Source organism: Indicator indicator, chromosome 37 (assembly GCF_027791375.1).
Source record: "Indicator indicator isolate 239-I01 chromosome 37, UM_Iind_1.1, whole genome shotgun sequence".
Lineage (NCBI taxonomy): Eukaryota > Metazoa > Chordata > Aves > Piciformes > Indicatoridae > Indicator > Indicator indicator.
In genome coordinates this window covers 3,741,353-3,756,380 of record NC_072046.1, presented here as the reverse complement: position 1 = coordinate 3,756,380, position 15,028 = coordinate 3,741,353, and the positions used below count along the sequence as shown (strand labels likewise).

Genomic DNA, 15,028 nt, shown 5'->3' with positions numbered 1-15,028 from the left:
AGGCAGGACCAGCACCAAACTCCCGCACCGGACGACGCTGACACCACCGCCGCCCCCACCCCATTTCTCCCCACCCCCTCGCGGACCCAGCGCCTAGGAGCACAGTTCCGCACCAGCCCAGCAGAAAGGGACACGGCACCTTTAAGGCGGGACTCCTTTCCCATCAGCGTTTGTTTACATCTTCCTCCGCGCGGATGCGGCTACCGTACGCAGCCCAGCCCCAAGATTCCTCCGCCCACCCTCTTCGTCCCATTCCCTTCCATGCGCCGTCCGCAAGGCCTCGCCCCATCCCGACCCGTTTCAGCCCCCCCATGGCCGGGCTGGGCCGAGGCCCGAGAAGTGACAGCACGGCCCGGAGACTCCGCCGCGCCGCGGGGACTCCTTTCGGGCCGCGCCACAGACCAGGAGCGGGGGGGGGTGCCCAGGCGCTGCCCTCGACGCGGCCCTGAAGGTCGCAAGGGGGCGCCCCTCCGCGCGTGGTACCTCCCGGACCCGCCCCAGCCCCTTCGGATTGGCCGCGCAGCGCACGAGTGACGTCCAATACTACCAGTCGCGACCGCTCTTCTGCAGCGGCCAGGGGGCGGGGTGAGACATGCGGGCCCGCCCTCCACGCCCGCCGATTGGCGGCGGGGCGGCACCACCCGCGCACAGGGAGCGGTAGCGGCGGCGGCGGGTGCGCGGCGGAGGCGGAGCGCTGCGGGAGCCGCCGTCCGCGGGGCGGAACGGGCAGCACGCATGCGCGGGGCGGGGCGGGGCGCGCGCGGCGATATAAGGCCGGGGAGCGGGCGGGGAGCGGCAGTCGGGAGCAGGCGGTAGTGGCGGCGGGTTGAGGCGCGGGGCGGGGACAGGTGGGAGGGAGGCGGCGACGCGTGCCATGCGCGCGGGGGGGCGGGCCCGGCGGAGTTAACCCCTCGGCGACCGGTGGCAGTGACCCCAGGGGCAGCGGCCCCGGGCGGCCGGAGAGGGGGCGGGCGGGGGGTTGGCCCCATGCGGCGGGAGTAGCGCCGGTTCCTGAGGGAGCGGAGTTGAGAGCCATGGCCGACACGGCCCCCGTAGAACCGGGGCCGGAGACTGAGCCCCGGGGCGAACAGGAGCCCCAGCCGGAGCCCGAGCGCGGCGACGCGCCGGCAGCGGACGGTGAGGCCGGGCAGCTGCCGCCCTCCGGGCCGGAGGAGGCGGTGGCAGCAGCAGCGGCGGGCGGCGCCGAGGGGCGGCCGTCGGCGGGCGGAGCGGTGCGTCCCGGCCTGGGCCCGCGGTGCCGGTCGTCGGTGGGTCGCACCGAGGAGTTGCCGGTGAAGAAGAAGCACCGTCGCCGGCCGTCGAAGAAAAAGCGGCGCTGGAAGCCGTACTCGAAGCTGACCTGGGAGGAGAAGCAGCAGTTCGACGAGCGGCAGAGCCTCCGCGCTTCCCGGCTGCGCGCAGAGATGTTCGCCAAGGGGCAGCCGGTGGCCCCCTACAACACCACCCAGTTCTTGATGGAGGACCACGACCAGGAGGAGCCAGACCTCAAAACCGGGCTGTACCCGCGGCGAGCCGCCGCCAAGTCGGACGACACGAGCGAGGAGGATTTCCTGGAGGAGGCGGCGGACGAGGACGGGGGCAGCGACGGGATGGGGGGGGACGGCAGCGAGTTTCTGCAGAGGGACTTCTCGGAGACCTACGAGCGGTACCATGTGGAGAGCCTGCAGAACATGAGCAAGCAGGAGCTGGTGAAGGAGTACCTGGAGCTGGAGAAGTGTCTCTCCCGCATGGAAGAGGAGAACAACCGGCTGAGGATGGAGAGCAAAAAACACGGGGGGGAAACGGCGGAGACGGCGCGGGTGCGGCAGCTGGAGCTGGAGGTGGACAGGTTGAGAGCGGAGAACCTGCAGCTGCTGAGAGAGAAGGACCTGCCCGGCCAGGAGAAAGACCCCTGCAAGCTGGGGGAGTGACCCTGAAGGGTGGGGGGACAGGGTTTGGGGGGCTGGCTTTTTACAGAGGTGGGGGTGACATTATACAGCTGTACAGAGACGGCGTGGACCCTTTTTAACGGGAATAAAGCAGCTGGGGAGCGGGGAGGTCCCCTGGAGGGGATGGGGGCTGGGGGGAGGGGGGAGGCTGATATATGTGTGATGTTGGGGGGGGTGGGGGGGTGATTTTTTTTTTTTTGTGTCTAAACAAAAACCAAACAAAAATGCCCCAGAAAAGCTGTAAATTGGCCCAAACTGACTATTAAAAAAATATAGAGGTCTAATAAATTTAATTCCTCATAACTGTAATGGGTTTGGTTGTGATTTCTAGAGGAGATTCAGCATTCCAGGAGGGAAGAAGTTTTGGGGTCTTCCCATGGTGGTGTTCTGTAGTTTGCCTACTTAACCCTTTTTAATTTTCCCTTAAGCTTTTTTTGTTGTTATTTTTCCCCCTACTGAACCCTTTTTGCTATTTATTTTTTCCCCACTTAACTCTTTTCTTTCTTTTCCTCACTAAATATGTTTTGGTTTCTGTTTGGGTTTTTTGTGTTTTTGGTTGTTGTTTTTTTTTGACTCTGCTTTTATTTCAGTTCTAATTCTGTTCCATGACCTGAAATAGTTAAAAACACCTGGAAGAGGGATACCAGCTCCTACTGCACCACCTCTTAATGCCTCTCTGATATATTAGTAAACCAAAAATATCTTTGTTGGCCTTAAAATGTTACTTAACTGTTTCCTTCCAGGTTTAGAAGAACTTGGGTCAGTTTGCTGAAATGTGAGCAAAAACTCCTTAATTTTTTCATTTTAAGCTACAAGTGAAAAGAAAAAAAAAATACCAAAACAAACTTCAAAGTTTTGGAGCAGCCCAGGGAAAAGTTTTGGTAGTCAGCACTTGGCCTGTGAAATGGCTGACGAGGGATGGGGTGGGTGGAAGGCAATGGCTCAGCTGCTGCTGTACCTGAGAGGGGAAGGAGGAGGAGGAAAAGCTCCAGCAGCTGTGGGATTTTTGGGGAGAAATCAGGCAAAGGGGGGAAGTAAAGAGGGGAGCAGAGCCTGTTCTGGTGTAACTGAAGGGGATCAAGCCGGGAGTGTGGTGATGAAACTTGTGCCAGGGCAGCAGTGAGTGAACCCTCCCCGGGTTGCAGTGTGGAGAAGAAAACAGCTTCAGTGTCAGAACTGGGGGAGCCCGAGGGGAGGAGGGGACAAAGGTGTCCCCAGCACTGCTGTGCTTGGGGTGGGCAGTGCAGGTGGCTTTGGGTGACACCGGGGGGCTCAGGGCAGCCTGAGGGGCTTGGCCTGGGGGCTCAGGCAGCCTTTTAACTGGAGCCTGGCCAAGCCCCTCAGCCCCGGGCAGTCGCTGGCAGCCAAGGGGAGGGCAAGTAGAAACTGTCGGAGGGCTACTTGCTCAAGAGCTCGGTAGCCGCCCGCGCTCCCTTCCCTGTGCCATGACATCATCGGCGAGAGCCAGCGCTCGGTGCGGCTGCGGAGGGAGGCAGCGCCGGGAACCAGGCCGACGGCACGGCCAGAGGCTGCGAGTCCGGCGGGAGCCGACCTCCTGGGACAGCCCAGCCCAGCCCCGTTCAGCCCCGGCTCTGCTCCCCGGAGAGAGCTACTCTGTATCCCTGCTCTTCCTTCTCCTCTGGGGCAGGACAGCTGCAGGTGACTGAGGGCAGTGGGGGCTGCACTCCATGGGTAGCAGCTCCCAGCACCTGGTTGGTGTGAAAGGCTGAATGCAAGGGAATGTTCGTGGTCAGACAGCACAGCAGCTGTTACACAGTGATGCTCTTCCCAGTTTAGTGCCCCCGCAGGGTTTGCTTCTATCTACTTAACCCCAAACCTGTCACACTTAACTCCTAGGAATAAATTATTTAATTTCTCTGTAAATGCTATAACAAATAGAACTTAACACACACACACACACACCCTCCTCCAACCCCCCCCAAAAGCATCTTAACAATCAACTCTCTTTGACTCCACCAACTTTTCCTGCTTTATTCCATGAAAATGAGTCCTCATATCACCCAGGTTAGCTCTGATACCTGCTTAGGAGGTGTTGCAGAACTGCACATCCCCTTGCAAAGGCTCATCCCAGCTCCTGCATCCAGACACAGAGCAGTGCCCCCTGAGTGGCTCAGTGATGGACAGGAGGCAGCTTGTCTGTGCTTCTCCTCCCTGGCACACCTGAGTCTCCTGAGCTCTGCAGCCAGGCTCAGACCTGGTCTGGAGGAGCCAAGCTTGAGTGCAGCTCAGCTGTTTTGAGAGGAACAAATAAAATCTTGAAGATCAACAGAGATAAAGGTTGGGCAGCACTGCTGTGATGTGGGATCTGAGGGCAGCAATTAGTCCCTCCCGATGAGGAGGCAGTGTGCTGCCTTAACTGGTTGAGGGCAAGTACCTCCCTGGAGGGCAAGGCACCTCCCCAGCCTTTGAAGCACATCTCTTCCCTGCCTGCCACCATTTTGGGCTCTCCTGGGTTATTTGAGCCAATTGGCCTTTGTTCCAGCTCCACCAGTGAGCCCAGGAAGGCTGCTGGCACAGCAGCACCCCGAGAGCTCCCTGATGGGCTGCACAGGGCCCACACTGAGGGGAATCTGCCTGGCCAGCTGCTGCCTGGCCAGCTGTGGGGCTGAGCAGTGGGAATCTGTCTGCCCCAACTCCTGCCTGTCCCAGCTGTGGGGCTGAGCAGTGAGGATCTGCCTGTCCCAACTCCTGCCTGTCCCACCTCCTGCCTGTCCCAGCTGTGGGGCTGAGCAGTGGGGATCTGTCTGTCCCAGCTGTGGAGCTGAGCAGTGGGGATTTGCCTGGCCAGCTGCTGCCTGTTCCAGCAGGCCAAGTGGTGGAAAGAGGCTCAGGAGGGCATTGCCAGTGCCAGCTCTGTGGCAATCAGTCCTGGAAACACTGGGCATGGAGGGGCTTTATGGCTAAAGGGCTTTCACAGTTCCTGCCCTTGCAAGGGTTTCCCACTTCTGACCTGGGGAAAGGAAGGGATCACAGAACCACAGAACGGTTTGGGTTGGAAGGAACTTAAAAGACCATCCAGTTCCTATCCCCCTGCCATGGGCAGGGACGCCTCCTGCTACACCAGGTTGCTCACGGCCCCATCCAACCTGGCTCTGAACACTTCCAACACAGGAGAAAAGGGGACAGGAACATCCCAGCTGTGGTTAGGACCACCCTGGCATGGGGCAAGGCAGCAGAAGGGCAAAGCAGTGCCCTGAGAATGCTGCTGGCTGCAAGCAAATAAAAATAGGAAGCAGCTCAGCCCAGCAGCCATGGCACAAGGGCGGTGCAAAGCGAAACCCAAATCCTGCCCCCTGACACCAGTGTGGAGCTTTGCCTCCCTCACAGCCCAGAGAAGGCTGAAGCAGCAGACTGCCAGGACTGACTGGCACAGCAATCCTGAGCTCCTGGCTGTCTGATGTCCCAGGTTGTATAAAGCAGGGGCCCAGAGCTGACAGCAATGCTCCTGTCCTGCCTGCCACCAAACCTGCACCAACTGCACTTCATTTTCTTTATGTCCCAAGGACAAACCTACCCAGCTGCTGGGGATATCCTGGCCATCTTCTCCTGTCACAAGAGCAGCACAGCCAGTCCTGCACACCAGGAAGGTTCATGGTGCTCACCGATGAGGCCATGGCCAAAAGCTGAGGGGTGGGGTGGGTGGGTTTGGACCATCTGCAACAAACCAAACCCCAGTTAGGGTCAGGCTCTTTGTGTTTGCTCCCTTCCTGCCCCCACCCTACAAAACACCCTCTGCCAACCTGGGTAGGCACAAGGAAGCATAACCCTGCTTAGTTTGGCAAAACCAGCTTGAAATAAGATCTTCCACTGCCAGGAGGAGGCAAAGGCACCCAACGACAAAGCTCCCAGCTCTGAGAATGCAGCACTTAGGAAAATGCAAAGCTTCAGAGTTCAGGACCTAATAAAGCAAGGCAAGAGTCAAAAATTGCCAGCAGAGCCTTAACAATAAAGCATCTTCTCAAAAAAATCCAAAAAACCCCCAAAACCCAACAAAACCCCCAAGCCCCAGCAAGTGCAGACACGTAAAATAATCTGGTTTTAAACTGGAGGACTCCAAATTTGACAGCACAATCTGTACTTACACCCAAAGCCTCCAAAATCTCACTGTTTTACATCTAAACCAAGTCCCACTAATACCAGGGGATGAGCTGGCATTATCTGCCTTCTGCAGAGGGAAGAAAAGGCAGCTGAGGGGGCTCAGCCTGCAACACAACCAAAGCAACTCAACCCCAGGGCTCACCACCAGCTGCCCCACACCTCAGCAGGAAAGGCAGCACAGAGGCTGCTCTCAGCTCAGGAACTCAGCAGCGCTGAAGAGGGTTAAAAAAAATTATTAGGGAAAAAAAAAAGAAAAAAAAAAAAAAGAAACAGGCTTTTCTTGACATGGGGAAAAAAATCCCCACTGGGTTCTTTCCAGCAGCCAGAGGAGTGGCTTTTATAACTCAGAGACAAGGTTCGCTCCAGTTTATTATCAGCTTGAGAAGTTACCCCTTGTGCCCTGGCAACAGGCAAAGGCTTTTGTTTTTAAAGTCTCTCCCAAAGCCACAGCAGTAATTGGTGCCTCGGTAGACAGCAGCAGCAGGCAAAGGGAGGCCATGTTAAATGTGATCCACTGGATCCAGCCCGGGAGAACCCCCTCTGGGAATCTGGCCGTGTTTTGACTGAAATGTGTGAAACAAAGGATTAAATCCGTGGGATTGGGTTGTCGTGTTTTTTTTTTTTTTTTTCCCTCCCGACGTGGTGCTGTGTGATGGCATGGAGGACGATGAGCTGCTTTCACCCACCCAGAAAATGGGATTCCTAACCCGAATTCCACTTCCAATATCGAACTGCGCTGTTTTTCCCCCACTTTGCTCCCGCTGGGGGGCTGGGGGTGGGGTGCCCTCAGTAACCAGCCCTGCAGGGAGCTCGGGCTGCTGCTGCCCAGCAACGTTCGAACACCGGGCAATGTAGGGCTTGCTACAAAATACTCCTTCCAGTCCCCTCGCCCAGCCCCTCCTCCGGTCTCGCCGGTGAGGCTGGGGCCATGGCCCCAGTTGTGAGCGCAGCCACGATGTGAGAACTCGCGGAGCCCAAGGCAGGGAAGTCTGAGGCGGGCCGGGCCGAGATGGGCTGGGCTGGGCCTTCTCCCGTTCCTCTGCGCACTCAGACCCAGGGACGAGGCCGCGGAATCCCCAGACGAGACCAATGAGAGGTGTTAGACTCCACCGGCTCCAGACGAGGAGTTCCCGGCAGGAGATGGGCTCCCCCCGTCCCCGGAGCCCTGACGGGGGAGCGGCCGGTGGCAGGCGCGGCGTCGCCGCCCACCTCAGGGCCGGCAGGGAGAACTGTGCTCTGCTCCCGGGGAAAGGGAGGCCCGGCTGGGCCGCCCCGCGTTCTCGGCTCGACTCCGCCGCGCAGAAACCCGCAGCGCCGGTCCCCGGCCGATCACGACCTCGCCGCGCCGCGTCCCCCCGCCTCCGCGGCAGACAGCTAGGCCCGGAGCCGTCCTCCGCACACACAAAATGGCGGCCAGCGCTCCCCCATCGCCCGCTCGGCCGCCATAGCCGGTGCTTCGGCCCTGCAGCCCTTCCACCAATCAGATGTGGCCGTGCAGCTTGCCTGACGGCTTGGCGTAGCCAATGGAAGCGAAAGTCGTAAAGGAAGAGGCGGGGCGCGCCTCCACCGCGGGCATTTATGGGGGTTGTAGTCCTCTGCCCCGGCGCGGTGGCGCAGAGGGCGTAGCTGTGGACTTGTTGTCCCATGATGCCGAGCGGCGCGTTGCCATGGTGGCGGGCGGAGCCGCCCGGTGGCTAAAAGGGGTGGCCGGTCTCGGTCTGATGCCCTCTGTCTTGGCTTGGCCCAGCTGCCAGCGCCGTGGGGGACCTAGAAGTGAGGCTTCTATCGCGGTGCAGTGAGCTCCAGCCTCCAGCAGACCGCTGATATCACAAGGGGCCTTTCAGGGTGGTGGGGAGCGGGCGCTGCGGGCCCATCCTGGAGCTGCCCCTCTCCATGGGGCGATCGGGGCTTGTCGGGCTCCTTGGAGGAAGGTTTTGGCAGGGATGAAGACATTAAAATCTGGCCCTGGGTGCTGCCCGGCCCGGCAGTGGCCCAGCCGGCCGAGGCCGCGCTCGGGTGGCCTGTGCTGGGTGTGTGCGTGTGTGGGGGGGTTGCTCCCGGAAGGTGCCTGTCTCGAGTGGGTGGTTCCCAGCGCACAGAGTGGGACCCCAGCTCCAAGAGAAGGTGCCCGGCTCACAAAGGGTATCGTGGTTCTAAAGAGGGGTGCCCGGCTCTAGGCCTTCTACTTCAAGCAGCTGCAGCTTAACTCTTAAATGCCCCTCTCCTCCTTCAGAGCTGTCCCTGGATGGCAAACATTGATCCCAATTAGCAGCCACGGGTAGCAATTAGCAGACAGGTCTCCCCGTGGGGATTGTGGTCCCCAGCAGGGTGAGAGCTGAGTGTGCTGGGGAGGTGATGGTTCTCACCCCAAATCACTTCTCTGCACAATTCCAACTCTGCCAACTCTTACTCCCAGAGTGAGCTTCAGCTCCATCCTGGTGCTCAATGAGAGGAGTGACCCAAAGAGCAACCTCCAGAAGCTTTTCCAAGTGTCTCCCTCAGATTTTGCCCAAAGGATTGCTCCTTGCAGGCAGCTTCAGTGACTGTGCTTGGGTGTTATGAGCAGGGTTTTCAGCCTTCAAGGGAATATTCTGTCATGTGGGGCTCAGGACATAAAAAGGACAAAAGAAAATTAATAAATTTTGCATATTGGGGAAAAAAAAAAAAACAAAAAAGAAGCTCTGTATATGAAGGCAGAGGAAAGCATGGTGCAGGCTGAGCCCAGGCTGTGTACCTTTGTGATGTGGGAGAGAATGAGGCAGGGGATTTGCCTGTGCAGCCACTTGAAGCTTTTTTGAATCAGGTTCTGCTGTTGTGAAAAGACAAAGAGCTTTGGTTTGGTTTTGGTTTTTTCTAGGCTAGTAAACCCCAAAATCACAAACATGATACCCACAGCCCCCTCTCAGTGGTGTGTTTGGAACGAGGGAAGGTTAATTGTGCTGAATGTCTTCCAGCTGCAGGGTTGGTGCTGGAAATGGCCTGGCTGTTCCTGAATGGAAAAGGGGATGTGGAGGTGTAAAATGGGCTGAATCTTGGGATTTGGGTGGGGGGAGGAAGGGGATAGATGCACCTCTCCCCCTCTGACTCTCCCAGAGCAACCCTGCTGTAGATTCGGGGGACAATGAGGGGCAGGAATCCTTTTTGCAGAGACCCAGGGGGGCTATGAAGGAGGCTGGGAGGACATTGGTGCCACACCCTGGGAAGGGAGCTCCACACTGTCATCCCTGGACCAGGACTGGGAGCCCCCAGCACCTCTGGGACTCTCCCTGTTCCCAGCAGGCACAGTGCCGGGGTGGCAGCGCCAGGCTGTGCTGGGAGGCGCAGGCAGGGCCAGCAGCCAGCGAGAGGCCCAGGCCTGCTCTGCTCTGCAGTGGCTGAGACAGTGCCAGGGGCCTGGTGCAGCCCCTCGCTTGCTCCAAGGGTTTTGTCCCTGTCCCTTCCCTGCCTGGGAGATGCTGGGGCTTTCATTAGGGAATAGGAGAGAGGCAGAGCCGTGCTTCCCATGATGCTCCCCAGGCATGGGGACTCCTCGCACCCCCCTGGCATACCCTGAGCTCACAGTGAGTGTTCTTCTTGGGTGGGCTAAGCTCTACAAGCCTGAGGACCCCTGTTTTGCTGTCTTTTTTTTTTCTGTGTCAAGAGCAAGGTTTTGGTACCTCTGACACTGGCAACTCAAAGACACAGTGGTCTCCAACTAGTGCACGTGGGGCTTGGCTCCCTACGTGTCCCATTTTCAGGGGTTTTTTGCCTTCAGAGGGTCAGAGCCCCACCACAGCCCCCCTTGGTCATGGGTGTGGGTGCCATGGGCCCCCCCTTGCCTGCTCCTGCACTTGCCCAAGCAGAGTGCAAGGCAGGGACACGGAGGGGTTTGCAGGAGCAGGGGAGCAGCCCTGGTGTGCTGATAAGCCACATCTCCTGGGGTGTTGGAACTTATCTGCCAGCCCACGGCTGTCCTGGCACAGCCACACCACGAGTCAGCCAGCACCCAGCTCCGGCCCCTCGGTCACTCCTTACGTGGTGCATTGAACAGCAGGGCTGCTGCTGAAGCTCTCCCAGGCTGCCATGTGCAGTTATTTTTGGACCTGTGGGGTTGCAGTAAGGATCTGGAGGCAATCCTGCTCCTCAGGGTGCTCTGTGCACCGTGCAAGCATCGTCAGGCCTGTTCCTGAGCTGCTGGAGGAACAGGTTGAAGGTCCCAGCCGTGCTGGGGGTTCCAGCGTGCACAGAGGAGCTGGAGGCTTTGGCAGCCAACCCCATGCAGGGACTGGGTGGTCCCTGAGCTGCTGAGGCTGGAGGGGTTTTGTGGCTTATAGCTCCAGACTGATTTTTTTTTTCCCCCTCATGTATTCAGAATCACAGAATCATAGAATGGCTTGAGTTGGAAGGGACCTTAAAGGTCATCTAGTTCCAACTCCCCTGCCATGGGCAGGGACACCTCCCACTCCAAGCTTCATCCAGCCTGGTCTTAAACACGCCTAGGGATAAGGTGTCCACAGCTTCTCTGGGCAACTCATTCCGATGTCTCACCACTCTCATAGTAAAGAACTTCTTCCTGTTGTCACCTCCTGGTGCTTTCCAGCTGTGTTTTAGCCTCCTCCATGCCCCAGGGTGTCCAGCTGAGCACAGTGAGTTGGGTCTGGGTGCAGTCACTGCCTAGTCTGGCACCCAGAGGTCCACTTGCTCTTTGTGGCACCCAAAAGCCTGGGTGCCATGACCCTTTCCACGCCTCTTAGGAATATTTTAGGGCATCAGATGTTTGTACAGCCATGATCTTGCAGAACTGGCCCCCCGTGGGCTGGCAGACCTGGCTGGGTTTGCCCCCAGGCTCTGGGCATGTTTGGCAGAGGGGGAAAGTGCCTCTGGCTGGATTTAAACTGGTGACATGGGAGATGTCTCCCTCCAGAGCAGATCTGGGTCTGGATCTGCAGTCAGAGAGGGTTATCACAGCACAGGCCCAGAATACAGCTGCCCTGAATGAAGCTGGGTGACTGCTGGGCTGGCTGGGGCAGGGAGCTGCTTGTTGAGGCCAGCCTGAGCTTGAGCAAAGCCTTGAGCAGCTGGTGCAGGGGTGGGGTGAAAGGATCCAGCGTTGGCACTGAGCTCTGCAAACAGCTTTGCAGCCCTGAATCTGTCCAGAGCCCAGACCCAGCTGCCACATGTGTGCCCCTCCTGGCATCAGCACAGCCAAATGGGTCCCATGGGCAGCACCACTGGTGGCATGGCTGGAACACAAAGCCCTGCCTGGGAACAGGTTGCCTGCACACTGCTCTTGGGTGCCCTTGGCTGCTCCCACAGCTGTCCCCAGGACACCAAAAGCCCAGCCTGTGACCCCAGTGCAGTTTGCTCTGCTCTATTCCTCTCTTCAAGCCAAAGCCAATGTGAAACATGCCCTGGCACCAGCATGGCTTTGCCACCCACTTCCCACAGCCTGGCCACCCAGTGCCCAGCAGCCAGCACTCAGCACCCCAGTTCCCAGCACCCAGCTCTCCAGCACCATCATCCCAATTCTTGAAGTCCACCTCCCAGTGCCCAGCACCCAGCTCCCCAGGACCTACCTCCCAGCATCCACATCCCAAATCCTGAGTTTTCAACATCCCAGTGCTCCCAGCACCCATCTACCCAGCACCCATCTCCTCAACACCCATCTACCCAGCACCCATCTCCTCAATACCCAACACTCATCTCCCAGTGCTCCCAGCACCTTGCATCTACCAGCCCAAGGACCCAGCAGTCCCTGCACCCAATTCCCATCTCCCAATGCTCCCAGCACCACACACCCAGCATCCATCTCCCCAGCACCCCAGTGCTCCAAGCACCTGTGTCCTAGCACTTTCAGCACCAGAGACCCAGCTCCTTACACCCACCACTCACTAGCCAGTGCTCCCAGTACCCATCTTCCAGTGCTCCCTGCATCTAGCACCTCACACCCAGTACTCCTGGCACCCCCTTCGCAGCATTCAGAATCCCAGTGCTCCCACTGCCCATGTCTCAGTGCCCCCAGTGCTTCTATCTCCCAGTGCTTCCAGTCCCCACCTCCTCTAGTGCTACCAATGCCCACCTCTCAGTGTTGCCAGCACCCACCTCCCAGAGCTCCCAGCACCCCTCTCCCCGTGTTCCCCATGTTCCCAGCACCCCTATTCCCCAGTGCTCCCAGCACCCCTCTCCCCCATTGCTCCCAGCACCCCCTCTCCCAGTGCTTTCAGCACCCCTCTCCCCCATTGCTCCCAGTGTCCCTCTCCCAGTGCTCCCAGCGCCCCTCTCCCCCAGTGCTCCCAGCGCCCCTTTCCCCCAGTGCTCCCAGCGCCCCTCTCCCCCAGTGCTCCCAGCGCCCCTCTCCCCCAATGCTCCCAGCGCCCCTCTCCCCCAGTGCTCCCAGCGCCCCTCTCCCCCAATGCTCCCAGCGCCCCTCTCCCCCAGTGCTCCCAGTACCAAGCTGCTCCCACCCGCCCCGGGCGCAGCGGGGCGCCAGAGGCGGCCACGTGTGCTCCGGCCTGGCCCCGCCCACTGCCTTGCACGCGACCCTGGCCCCACCTCCCCACGCTTAGCTCCGCCCTTAGCGCGTGCACGGCCAGCCCCGCCCCCGCTCGGCTCACGCCGTGCCTGGCCCCGCCCCACCAGTGCCGCCTCCGCCGCATGTGTCTGCTGCTGTGTCGCACGGTTCTGGGGTGCCCTTTTGTGCCCTGGCACATCCCTGTCCGCTGTGTCCCTGTGTGTCCCCACGTCTCTGGGGTGCCTCTCTGTCGCCTGAGATTTCCATGTCCCCCATGTCCTCCTGCCTCCCCTTTTGTGTCCCCACATCCTCTGTGCCCCCCCAACCCCGCCCCACCATGTCTCACCAGGTCCCCTGTGTGCCCCTCCGATGTCCCTCAGTGGCCCCCAGGTGTCCCCAGACCCTTCATGTGCCTTCCATGTGCCCCTGTCCTTGGTGTTCCTGTGCTTCTTGTGTCCCTCTGTGTCCCCCATGTCCTTTGTGATCTCCATGCTGTCTGACTCCCCCCCATCTGCCCTCCATGGGCCCTTGTGTCTCCCATGTCCCATGCCATCCCCAGTGTTCCCTGCCTCTCCTGTGTCTCTTCTGTGTTCTTCTGCGTCTCTGCTGTCCTCCGAGTCCCTCACTGTGCACCCCATGTCCCCTCATGTCTCCATGTTCTCTATGTCCCCATGTCCTCCATATGTTCACCCCTGTTCCCACATGCCTGGCCCCAGTGCAGAGTGCTGTGTCCCTGTAGTGTGATGGGGAGCAGGCACTGTGTCCTCCCCTGGAGTCACTGAGCCATCCCTCAGACCCCCATGAGGTGACTCTGACCCTCAGGCCATGCTGTCACCCAGCATCAAGGCCTGCTGGCTGAGCCCTGTGGTGACACCGTTTATTGTAGGACCTACAAAAAAAGCAGAGACAGCTAAATCCACCCAGAACCCAGCACAAAGGGGGCCTGACTCAGCCCAAAGGCTGGGGGGCTGCCTGGGGTAGGGGGTGAGCCAGGAGTGGCCATTGGGGCACCCAGTGGGGAGGATGAGCAGGTTTGGGGTCATGGAAATTTCATCCTGTCTTTACTGGGGGCTTCCTGGAGCAGACAGGGACAACTGGATGACCCAAGCAGGAACCCATGGGTGCCCAGGAGTGAGAACTAATGATTAATTAATCAATTTTATTAACTGATTATTTTTATAAGGCACAAGATGAGGATGACCACGGTGGGTAACACACCATGGGACGTTTTGGAGGGGCCACCATCCCCTTCAAAGGTGTGGCAAAGGACCAGGGGCTGGTGGCTGTTAAATGAGGCACTGTTGGTAATGAGGTTCATTTTGAAGCTGGAAGGGCCATCCTTAGGCTGACTCATTTATCTCAGCTGCTTAAAATCCTTTTGTTTTTTTCCTGATGTTGATCTTCAACTCCTGGGGATGCTCCAGAAGGTGAGGTCGAAGGGAAATCTGATTTAGCACTTGAAAATCAAACGCTGTCCTTCCTGACACTGGCACAGGTTGCCCAGGGAGGCTGTGGATGTCCCCTCCCTGGAGGTGTTCAAGGCCAGGCTGGATGAGGCCTTGGTCAGCCTGGGCTGGTGGGAGGTGTCCCTGCCCATGGCAGGGAGTTGGAACTGGATGATCTTGAAGGTCCCTTCCAACCCAACCCATTCTGTGATTCTCTGTGTGCTTGAGGGAGGCTGAGCCAGGTTCTGCTCCTGTGGGAAGTATAGGAGCAGTATAGGGCTGGAGCAGGATAACTTCTGATGCTGAGTGATGGAAGGATGGAGCTGGGAATGGATGTATAATTCCAGACCTGGTCTTGGCCATGAGCTACTCATTATCCCCATCAGATGCCAGGAAAAAAAACCCATACCTGTCTGTTGGTGGCAATGAAAAGGATATAATGCTGTGATTTCTTCTGGAGGTGCCTCCAGACCCATGGGAGCACCTCCTGGATGATTGAGCCTGGATGGTGCCCAGGCTGGTGGGCACTGTCTGGGGTCACCCAGGTGCCCCATGGCATCTGCAGGAACTGTGTGCTGATGTCATGTGGGTGTCCTAGGGATGCAACTCTCCATCCATGGGGTGGGAAGCAGCTCCTGAGGGATTCACCCTCCAGCCAAGCACTGGATCCCAGCATGTCTTCGCAGGGCTGGAGGGTGCTGGCATTCATCCAGGTGTCCCCCGGACCCCAAATCTTTCTTCCCTTCCTGCCCCTTTTTGTGCTCATTTTTGCTGCTTTTCTCCAGGCCCAGCACCAGACCAACACTGACATCAAGTGGCTGCTGGGATCCCTCGCAAGCCTGGGCCGTATCCTGCTTCTCCCTGTGCTGGGAGCAGCCCAGTACCATCTGTATGGCCTCATCCTGCCCTGGGGAGGGACCCGGAGCCAAGCGAGGTCAGGAGCCATGGCCAGCAGTGTCAGACATCAGCCAGGTCCCCATTACCCCTCACCAGGCAGGCAGGATGAGGCCACCATCATCACCATC

The 15,028-nt window shown here is 58.8% G+C and overlaps 1 protein-coding gene across 1 annotated transcript; it reads left to right on the top strand.

Moving 5' to 3' along the window:
- Positions 1–1,034: 1,034 nt before the first annotated feature.
- On the top strand, positions 1,035–1,941 carry HEXIM1 (HEXIM P-TEFb complex subunit 1). The gene has a single exon (XM_054396429.1). It carries the CDS (start codon positions 1,035–1,037, stop codon positions 1,929–1,931), a length of 897 nt encoding a protein of 298 aa, XP_054252404.1. The 3' UTR covers positions 1,932–1,941.
- The last annotated feature ends 13,087 nt before the right edge of the window (positions 1,942–15,028 follow it).